We start from the raw sequence: 11,536 nt of genomic DNA on the forward strand, positions 1-11,536 counted from the left end.
TAATTCCAGCATCTGTTGTATCTCTCAAAGAATTCTTGTGCTACGGGTAGAACAGAATCAGCTTTGTCTCGTAAACACACCACCTACCTTCTCTTGGAAAGGCTCTTCTGCCTTTGTCAATTCTAATGTCTCCACATACATTTGAAGGGCAAAACTAAATGCTTTTGAATAACGCATACTTTTTTTTGCTTGGTAAAACTAACGTTAATACAGAGACTATTACAAATTTTGTAAAGCAGGTTGATTATTTGGGGTGGGGCATCTTGTTCTCATTCAAAGTCTGTTTTTAAACTTTCTAAAGCTAATCTAGTCTATGATATATAGGTCTTGACAATGGAGTTTAATTACATTATTTGCTCGAGTAGTAGGTCACTGTATGACAAATTATGTGAAGGTAGTTCTATATTATAATAGAACTATGTTTATTAAATTCTAAAGAGCCATACAGTAAACTAGTAGTAGTTTATGATCTATGAGATAACGGGATAATATTTTAAAGACTTTTCTTGGGTGGAGTTTGGTAACTTGGCCTAGTTGGATGTGCTTAAAAGGATAGTAATAGCATAAATACCTGCTTCTTGCTATGCATGTGTGCTTAGTAATTGTGGTATGTACTATCTCTGCTCACAGGTGAGAGAAATGGCTGCTACCACACTAAGTGGACTGCTACAGTGCAATTTTCTCACTATGGATGGTCCCATGCAGACCCATTTTGAACAGCTGTGCAAGATGAGGTTACCGAAAAAACGAAAGCGAGACCTGGGTTCAGTGGTGGATACAATTCCTTCCGGTGGTAAGAAAATTGCTTCAGAGACTAAAACCATGCATGTCGATAGCAGGCTAGGAAGAAATAAATATTTTGTGCTACACTTAAATGCTTATTCTGCAAGCACTCCAGATGGAATAGGATTTGTCCTGTGGTTAAGCAGTATTTAGAAAATTAACGTATACCCAGAGAAACCTATAAGGTCTGTTGCCCATGCAAATGTCTTTCCTTGCTAAGCATTCATAAACCATAATGGCAAATCACTTGTCTTTATGTACCTTATTGTCTGTTTCTGTGTGTGTAGTGCAGATCCTAATCCTTGTCAAGTGCTTCGAGAATTTGATTTACAGCATAAATGATGAATAAGAATACACTACTACCAAAAAAAGCAAATAATGTTTTTTTTATGATGTATTCCTATGTTAAACTAATTTATTACTTTTTCAGAATTAAAACTAAAGAGATTTCTCCATTTCCCATATGCACTGTTCACATAGTTAAGAATGCAGATGATGAGGGATAGCTATTTCCTCAGTAAATAAACTTCCTTAGCTGCCACAACGTAATTTCACTCCTTACCCACCTTACCTTCTATTTGTTAGCAGTGTGGGTTTTTATTCTTAAAAAACCAAACAAACAAAAAAACCAGACAAAAAAACCCCCCAAAACAACCCAACACACACAGAGAGGAACAAAAAACCCCCTTAGTTAACCTTAGTTAAGAGCTTTGGCTTCTGACCAAACATTTAGCGCATCTGAGTCACATTCATTTGACCCAGAAGGACTGGGTTTCCATATTGTCAAATAGGTCCAGTATTTGAGAAAACATTCTGAACATAAAATAGGGAACAGTGGAGATGTAGTTCATAAGCTATTTAGAGAGTAGAGAGAAAGATTCTTTGAGAGAAGAAAGCTCTTTTGAAATGTTTATGAAGTATATAGCAGTTGCAGGTTAAGTTTTTTACACATTCTTCCATTAGAAATGAAAAACAGAATCATAGAATGACTCTGTGATTCTGTGTTAAGAAGGCAGAAGCAATTTGGAGATCCAAACAGTTGTGTGAATTTATTTGACTATATGATCTGTGGAACTATCTGGTTTTCTTTAGAAGCTAGAGATCTCTCTACTGTGGCAGGATTGTGTTTTTTGGGTTTGTTTTTTTTTTTTTAAATTCAGGGTCAAAACTCACTCAAAGTTAGTATTAGTATGTTATTCTAATTAGATCACCTCTGTTTAATATATTGGCTCTCTTCAGTCATTCCCATCAGTTAAAAATAGCCTTATTTTCACTGATAACCCGTTTTAAGTTTGGCTGTGTCATTGAGGAATGTCTTAGAGAAGATAGTTGCACCTTGCCAAATGTGAATTAATATCCTGCAATTGCAGACTTGGTTAAACGCCATGCGGGTGTACTAGGACTTAGCGCGTGTATTTTGTCAAGTCCGTATGATGTACCCACCTGGATGCCACAGCTCTTGATGGATCTCAGTGCCCATCTTAATGATCCTCAGCCTATTGAGGTAAAGATACTTGTATCATTTTTCTATTCAATATAATACATCTAAAATACACTTGACTCATTCTTAGTTCCCCTTTCCTAGAAAAAAAATAGGAACCTCTTAGGAAACTTAGTTTCTGCTGCTTTTTATTAAATGGTTCCAAATACATTTTAAGTAATGGACTGCTTTTAAGTATTTTTTGTGGTAGTTCTGTTCTTGCTTTCAAATTTAAAGCATAAACTGAAAGCTGCAAGAACTATATCTATAATGAGGAAATAGTCTTTTTTAATTAAAAAATGGCACTTACCATGCCATTCTAGAAAATATCAACCTGAAGCAAAAAATCACTCTGACATTTTTAAAACAAGGCTTTGAAAGCAGCTCTAGAAACAATTTTTTAATGAAATAGTTACCTTTAACTCTATTTTTTTTGCCCTGTCTATTCGGTTTTGTTGACCTTTGCTGCTTTAACAGAGGAGTGAGCTTATGGCTGAAGAATTCCTTAGATTTAACACACTTTGCTATGGTGTGCTTTACTGAATCAAGAAACTGAACTGATTGGACTTTTCTTTTGTTAATTTAATAATAATGTTAATTATTTTAATAACAGAAGATAGTTTTCCTCTGATTTGTTTCTTCTGTGCACCTCATCAACTCTTTCTCATGTTTTGAGACCCAAACCATTGGTTTGAAATACCCAAGGAAAAGGAGGAGGGGAAAACCATTTCACTTACACTTTATAAAAATCCATTAATTTTTTCAAACTCAAAATTGTAGGTCAAAGAATCCTTTTTATAAGAATGTTGGAGTCGTGACACTGGTCAAAAGACTAACGAGAACTGTAAAAATTAAAATACTGGGGAACTGGGCTGAATTCCCCAGAACCCTTCTAAGCTTTGTAACTGCTCACACACTTTGCTCTACTCAGCAGTTATTTTTGTTGTATTCAACATTTTTTTTTTTGTCATGGAGCTTAAATCCATAACTGATACAGATCAATACTGATTGTCTGCTATGCAGATGACTGTGAAAAAAACGCTGTCAAATTTCCGGAGGACCCATCATGACAACTGGCAGGAGCATAAACAGCAGTTCACGGATGACCAGCTACTAGTGCTTACTGACCTCTTGGTTTCACCATGCTATTATGCATAGTTAGGTAAGATTATTTGTTTTGACATAAATTGACAGAAACAGTCTTCTGAAATCTACTCTAGCTCTCCAGTCTAGCATGGAGTAGGGAGGATTCCCTAAACCACAGGGAGAACTAAGTCCCTTGCACCTCCAGTGGTCTGTTCAGCATCAGATTTATTTTGGTTAACTGTTGTCCATCTTTTTCTGTGTCCCTGTATTACACTAGTGTTTTGCTAAGATGCTCACACTTGTTTTCTTGAATATTGATGTTCCTTTTCTCCGTTTTCTGCCAGTTGGCTGCCTTTTAATTGTCTGGCAGTTTCACTAAAGGCAAGGTACTTGCTGCTTTGTACTTCTGATGCCTCTGAGGACTTTAGCCTACCACCCAGTCCAGTATATCATCTACATCTCACGATGGGGAATGACTGCTACCAAACTGTTTCCTCTTCCACATTATGGCTTTGCTACTGGGTCTCTTCACGCAGGCATGTCCCCAAAGAGTGAATCCATTCCTGGGGTTTCTCTTTGTTATGCTACAAGATTCTGATCTCTATTGTATTGTGATGTTTTGTGACAGTATTCCAAGAGAAGTTTTAATTTATATTTTCATTTTGTTCTGTGGTAATGGCATGAGGCAGTAATCTTGTTTTGAATTCTTGTTTTGAATTCTTTCTTCTTTCTTTTCAGGTTTCTCCTGGAAAAATGAGGATGTAGGAACCTTTCTGCTAAATAAAGGAAACTCAAAGAAATTTATCATGTAGAAAACTTTGTGTTGGAAATCCTGATGCCTAATCAAAACCACTTTTAAATACAAACATAAAGACCTGGTTCTATTCAAAAAGAATTTCACCTCCCCAGGGAGCAGCTGTGGGAGCCCCACAGTCTCCTCCTAATTGCGCTCACAGAGCCTGGTCGTGAGTTTATTGCAAGACCCTTGTCATTGGCCTGCATTACACATCAGTCTTGTTTCTGCTTTCTTGCACACAGTGACTTACACTGCACATTTCTTATCCTCTTCTTCTGACCCTTCTTCCCAGCTGTTTCCGACATCAAAGATATGCAGAACCAGAGTGTGCTGCAAACCGGAATATTATCAGTGAAGCTCTCCAATTCTGTTGATGCAACTTCTTACCTAGTCAGCATACGATACCAGGAACCTATCTTTCTCAGAGTTTATTTTTCACTACTTGGATTTGAGTGCCCATTCAGTCGACCTCAGGGCAGGATTGCCTTTTTGTATCTTCCTTGTCAAAATGCAAATAGCTGATCTTCTCTGTGCAGTATAGATGATGGCAGGACAAAACATGGGGAGTGAAAGCTCTACTGCCTGGCCAGGTCTTCATAGATAGCTTGACCACGTGTGGAATAAAAATCTATGATTATCTGCATATTTTTAAGGGTGAAAGACTATGGGTGTTTCCACATAATTAGAGCCCACAGATATGAAATTATGGACTATCAAGTGGTCGTTTAATTCACAGAATTAATTGTATGCACAGTGTGAAAAAGCACTGAATGGCTGACTATTTTTAACAGCATATTGTCATAAAGATTGTCATTGTTCGAACAAGCATATCTTGTTCGAAGATTGTGGAAGCTCTGTATGGTTTTTGCCTGCAGCTTTGTTCAGAGACTGATATCTATTGGCTATTTAACAACATGTTTAATATGTGTTACATAGTTGTAAAAGACTGTATAAATTGTAGAGGCATTGCATTGACAAAACATTGTACAGTTTGCAACCTTTTACATAACACCATTGTGAGATTAATTTGTAAAGAATTCATACTTAGATGTTAATACGGTAGTAGTTCTGGCTTTTGTATCAAATCAAATGCCATTATTAGTTTTTTAAATTATTTTCTTTAACAGAATATCTCTTCATGTCTGAAAGGCAGAGGTTGTGTTTTGGTTTTCTTGTATCTCATTATTACTATGTCTCGTTCAGATTTTAATGCAACACTTGTGGCCATCTCTAAATGCTGACATCACGTATTCTAGTGTGACAAGTTCATAGAATGTGAGGTACATTGAAATAATTCATAAACTGGTGTGTGTTTCAACTTTCATGCAACCCTACAGGAGCACTGATACATTTCGACTGATCTACCTGCTGAGTGTGTGACTCATTCCAAACTTCAAAGCACAGCAGTGCTCCTGGTGCAGTATTTAATGAGTGTCAGCACACAGATGTAACCACTGTATAGCGTAGTGCCAAAATTATTATTTCAATTGTGTACGTAGTTTAAGACCCAATAAATGGACTGTTTGTAACATCTGCTTTTTTTTTTTATTTCTAAAGCGGAAATTTCTTATTTTGAGACTATAACTTAAGCTTACTGTGCTTTTGGGCTTTTTGTATGAGGCATGTGTTTATTGTGGGATTTGGCAGTGAGTTAAGGCAACGTTAAGGATTAACTAAAGATCTAGTTCTAATGGTTGGGAAACTAGCTTTTATATTTACGTAAAAATATCTTGTACATGGTGAGGCTTGCCAAAAAACTTACTTCTGAGAAGTACACTTAAAATTGGAGAAACTAGTTTGAAGTGGAGGGGGTTTTGCTGATAGAATTAAAAAAGCTTTAAAAGTAACGCAAAGTATTTGCTGCAGAGGATCATCTTTAAAGTATGTGTTGGCAGATTAACTGATGGAGCAGATATTATATGTGCTGTTTTGCCTACACAAAGGGCAGCTAACTATACGATCCAGCTCTGCTGCTTTTTACTGTAGCTGTGAGTTGCTTTTCTTACATATCTATAGTCAAAGTGTGGCTGGAATTGGTTGTGATGTGCTCTGTAGAGAATCATTCTGTAGTCAGAGCTATGATGGCAAATAAGTAGGTGGTATTAATTCACGATAGCTGTTTCTAAATCAGCAACAAATTACTTGATCCAAACAGATGGCCCAGAAAATAGAGTACCTATTCAAAGTACAGTTCCATAGGATAAAATATACCTATGATAGTGTGAACAGACTTCTACTAATTGACTTTTTGTGGGTGAAAGATTGTTAGTCTCCTATTCTGAGAATGTAAGAACAATTTTGAGTTCTTCATCAAATACTGCAATTCCATTGCTACTTTTATTCCCTAACTTTCCCCAAGAAATATACACCTGTAATGAGTTCTGAGCTTTATATCACTTTTATATCACAGTCTTATGCTCTCTCTTCCCTAAAGCCTTAGAGATGAAACAACTGCAATACCTCAGTCTGGAGAGGGAGACACTTCTAGTGTGAGAAGAGAGAATTTTTCCCCTTGAACAGTAAGGGACATGGAAAAATATCTTGGAGATGGTTTGGTAGCCTTGATAGCCTTAGTGACCACGTCTCAGTCTGCACAAATAATCTCAGTGACCGCCGCTGTTTGAAGCACCAAAGAATGGCAATGATGTAAGGCAGAATTCATTTGTTGGGGTTTGGCGTTCCCCCCCCGCCTCGAATTGCGGTGACTTACTGTTTAGTGACTATCTTGCTAGAGTATTAAGTAGAGTGATTTCCCGTATTTCTATAACCAAGCGGGTATATAAGTGTATGTGAAAACCTGCTGAAATCACAGCAGAGGCATGATGCTTATTTTGATAAAAATGTATAAGAAAATTATCAAGTAGGCGAATAAGACTTTAATTTGTGCTTTTGGGTGGCACCACAGACTCGACATTGGTGGATTGTGTTATTAACAAGTTGAGCTAATCTGTATATGGATTTTTTAAAAAATGGAAGAGGAAAAGGTACGACGGTCATTACTTCTGATAGGTTATGTTATGACTGTATTCCTTTTATGTCCAAGTATCTGCCCTCTCATCCTTTTTACTTCTTTACCAGGCTGCTGGGAGTCCTGTGCTTGGTACACATGGATGATGTTTTTCACAGTTAGGCATCCCCACCATCCCACACTCTGTTCAGTCTCGCACTTTCTTCCACAGCTTCAGACTTCCTGGAATCCTGCAGCAGAGACTCCAGCTTCCTTTTCCCCTGTGCTGTGGGAAACACAATAATCTGGTAAGATGTAAAAGGGAAAAAAACCCAACTTCTCAGTAGAAAGTTTTGCTGCCCATTGTCCTTGCAAGATTTTAACTTTAACCCTGCTGTGAATTACCAGCTAATTTGTTTTACATTCTCACTGGCATTGTGCAGTAACTGGAAGGCAACGTCTGTGGATTTCCCCATCACAAAATACTCGCTGTACGTAGTCATAAACTGTGTGGAAAATGAAGAGTGTTATTAAGCTGTTTAAGGCAATGCACACAAATTACAAGCAAATGGTAACTGGTTTGCACTGAGGGGTTTTTCTCTCTCTTGGTCAATGGGTGCTTCTCTGAGCTATTAAGAGATACTTACCGGTAACTAGTTTGCACTGAGGGGTTTTTCTCTCTGTTGGTCAATGGGTGCTTCTCTGAGCTATTAAGAGATACTTACAAGGGAAAATCCATGAGGTGAGAGGAAAAAACGGTTAGTATTCTCTCCCTGGAAGGAGAGTGACTCTTAGTAAAGCAGTCTTGAATCAAGAGTTCTCTCAGCACAGATAAAAGCTTAGACTGTTGCCTGCAAAGATTATTAGCAAAAATATCTTTGATTTCTGATGGATTAGAGCGCAGTGCTTGGAAGAATTAGCTGCATCCTAACAAGGCAGACTTTTTGAAAGGGCAAAAAGGAGAGGGAGACTTGCTGGCCATGAGCCTTTTCTAATTCTAGATTAAATGACTTTTTCCACAAAAGGCTTGTGGAAGGTCAGCCTACTTTCCCTGCTTGGGCTCTTAGCACCCTCACTGCTGCAGGTATTTTGTAGAAATTACCTGAGAAGATTTTGCTGCTAGAGATGGAGCTGGACACCCGCTTCCCTTGGGGAATAGTGAGGGGTACTGGGAAATACGAGATGCAATCATTTCTCATTGCATACTTAGGAAAAACAGCAGTAAACCCAATAAATCTGTTTTAGCAATAAGCGTAGTCAGATTAGCACTAAGTCTAGGTAGAAGCCTAGGTGAGTTTACCTAGAAAGGGTTTTGTTAAGAGTATCAGTTCAAAGCTTTTGTTTCTTCTCTCCTGGCTTTTATTTCTATTTTTCTGGGTTAATTTCCCCTTTTATTATTCCAGCTTCTTTCCCCTACAACTGTTTTGTTAAAATCATAAGGTACTGTTCTTAAGCTGAGATGGGGGCAGGTTTCCACAATTAAAAGTAATTTTCCAGTTTCTTGTGGTAAATATCTGCAAAACTTGATACTGCTGTAAAAAATGTCTTGGGAACACAATTTCTCCTTATGCAGTAGGAACTCCAAGGCTGAAAAATATTTGAGAAGCTTGATAGTACTAGAGAGCGCTGGGTTTTTTTATTAATTAAGGAAAGGCTTAAGAGTGCTGTAAAGAAAGAGTTAATATCCTAGGACCTTGTGCAAGGTGCTGCAAAAGTGTTTGCTCTTGTGATTCCTGCAAAACTGAGACTGATTTCTTCCACTGCTCTCCTCCCCTGCCCCAAACTTTGGCAGTTCTTTTAAAAAGGGGCAGGACCGTGAGACGCTTTGCTGTGCCAAAGGAACTGTGCAGTGTTTCGTGTTCCCATGGAGATCTTTTTTGCCTCAGCTCATCCCCTCGCTCCCCGAGTACGAGCCCTGTGTTCTGATGACCTTCTCTTGCGCTCGCCGCCTCCTGCAGCGTTCATGGGCTCTCTGCTGAATGCCCGCGGCCATCCGCAGCGTTCCTCAGCAGGCGTCACCAAAACGCTATCCGGCTTGCCCTTTTCTGACAAAATGTTTGAGGCTCGCAGGCTATAACGAGGAACACCTTTCTTTCATTTCAAACTATAGTTCATAACTGCAGAGCAGTAGAGCATCTTAAATAAAACAAAAAAACCCACCCTTGCTCTTCATGGGCCTGCTCAACTGCATTAATGAAATGAGTGACAATCTAAACCTATTACTATTAGAAAATGCAGAGTTTTCTTTTTGCTATTTTGCACATAATTAGTTCTAAAATATTTAAGTCTCTGTAAGGTCCACGTCTTACCGTTTTGACTCCTAAATCCATTTCTCATCATCTCAGGTAGGGATTTCAAAAGTATACAAGAGATCAGAGTCTCAGTCTTGCTAACTCCTTTAAACCCCATGAGCTTACTGAAACAATCCCATTAGGCGCGTGCAGCCTTATTTCTGTATGTGTGCTTCCACCTGCTAATCTAGTAACTACGGGAAATTAAGAAGTCTTAACTGTGGTCATCCAAGGCTGAGCATTTGGCCAAATAACACCTGGAATTACGTAGACCTTCCCAACTTTTTAAGGGACTCTTGCTTTGCAAAGTGTGTTACTACTCCAATGTTTTTAGTAAGTGACACCACAGAAATTGTGATAGCCTAATGTGGACTCAGGGATTAGACATACTGTGAAACTACGGTCAGTTTTTATGCAGTGTCTTGCTTACAACCAAAGTGCGGTGTGTTACCTGCTCTGAAAGGATGTGGATATTGTGTGCACATTGTGTGAAGAGAACAATCGTCATGGTTCCCTCAGCATTAATCACTTTGAAGTAATTCACTCTTGCATTAGGCTGGTATTTTGTCAGTCTTGTTTAATCACACAGTTCAGCGCGCTCTGATGTTTATAAATAAGAAAATTCAAGGAGGGAGATTCCAGCTTGCCAGTGAAAAACCAACTCATACTCAATAGGGCCAGGATTTACCCACAGAATTCAAATTAACCATGACTTGGAGAAAAAAAACACAAGCAAGAATGGAAATAGAAGCGTTAGCCAAGCTGCGAGAAAACATAGCTTGAAGCCACAGGAAACCATGGACATCATGTTTTGGTTTTTGGACCTTCTCCCTCCTGTACGCAACTAGTTCAAGAACAAAAACAAGGCCAAACGCACCTGACCTAGGTGCCCAGGTTGCAAGGCGCTGTTGCAGCCTGCTCTGATGGCTGCTGGCATTTCCCTGCCACAGACCTCGGCAACAAATCTGGATTGATTGCCAGCTGGAAGTGTGTTTAGCATGCAAGGCTCGTAGGCCGGGCTGCTGTTGTGAGTCATAGGTTTACTAAAAAAATTGCTCTTAGTTTCAGAAAGAAATGCGTTGAAAAATAAACGAGCAAGTGGCACTGACAAGCTTTCAGATGTCAACCTAGCGCTCTTGTTGCTGTCTTGATGCTTCTACAAAGCACCGCTGTGCTTTCGCATGATTGCTGGGGGTAGGGTAGATTATTAAGATCCTATACAGATTAATGTGTGTATATATATAATGAGTAGAAATGTACAGTGTAAGACAAGTGCCCGTGCGTAAGTCAGAAGTACTGGGTCTGCTGTATTTTCATAGCACTTTTGTGCCTTGCCTGGCTGGACTTTAATCTCTTCCAACTGCATTTCCAGTACCTGGCGTTGAGGTCCCTCGGTTGTGTCTGCCTGTGACAGCCTGCGCTGGCTCGGAGAACGTGCGCCAAGTGTTTCCTGGTCATCAAACCCACGTAAGTATTTCAAAATGATCCCTGTAAGTGCTCAGACATCCAACAGTCTCTGTCATTTTAAATGACAACCACTGTCTTTGTGATAGTAGTAGTTGGCAGTAAAAAGATAAAGAAATAACACTGATTATTCCCCCCCGCCACAGGAATACAGAAGATCCTTTGCCTTAGATCCTGGGCTTCTGGATGCAGACAAGCAAACGAAAAGGGTTTCCCTGCCCCCCTGCGTTTGCACGGGAAAGCAATGCAAAAGTGCAGGCAGGGGAAGATGCAGCGTGCAAAACTCTGCCTTAAATTTTGATGATCATCAGGTTTGGGGGGGGGTGTTTTGTTGGTGTTAGGTCAACATGGAGGGACCTCAAAGCCTTGAGTGCCCAGCTCTTGACTTGGTATCCTGGTAAGGGCAGGGCTGTGACATGACTTGTAGCAAAACCTCCAGCCGCCTTATCTTACCTGACTTCTCTGTTTCCTGAAAGCTTCAGGGGTAAGCCTCTGCAGCGTCCCTGGCCCTGCCGCCAGCTTTGCCCTGCCTCTCCCTTGGCTGGTGCTGTGGGAGGGCTCCTGAGGGTGCTCCTGTATGGGGCTGGACAGGGTGTGGGACACTTTGACAGCTGGTGGAAGTTAATAGGGAGAGACTTGGTGGAAACTGTAGGAAAGAACGGATCAAAACCAAAGTCTGTGTTGCTACA

General features: G+C 39.6%; 1 protein-coding gene across 1 annotated transcript in view; it reads left to right on the forward strand.

Annotated features, from left to right (window-relative positions):
- PSME4 (proteasome (prosome, macropain) activator subunit 4) overlaps positions 1-4,609 on the forward strand; it is a 61,351-nt gene extending 56,742 nt beyond the window's left edge. Inside the window, exons 43-46 of the mRNA XM_009585023.1 lie at positions 631-793; positions 2,154-2,287; positions 3,287-3,420; positions 4,088-4,609. Coding sequence (XP_009583318.1) covers positions 631-793; positions 2,154-2,287; positions 3,287-3,420; position 4,088 — 432 coding nt within the window. The 3' untranslated portion in view covers positions 4,089-4,609. The remainder of the gene's footprint in view (positions 1-630; positions 794-2,153; positions 2,288-3,286; positions 3,421-4,087) is intronic.
- Positions 4,610-11,536: the final 6,927 nt, after the last annotated feature.

This window comes from Fulmarus glacialis, unplaced genomic scaffold (genome assembly GCF_000690835.1).
Source record: "Fulmarus glacialis isolate BGI_N327 unplaced genomic scaffold, ASM69083v1 scaffold13169, whole genome shotgun sequence".
In the NCBI taxonomy this organism is placed as follows: domain Eukaryota; kingdom Metazoa; phylum Chordata; class Aves; order Procellariiformes; family Procellariidae; genus Fulmarus; species Fulmarus glacialis.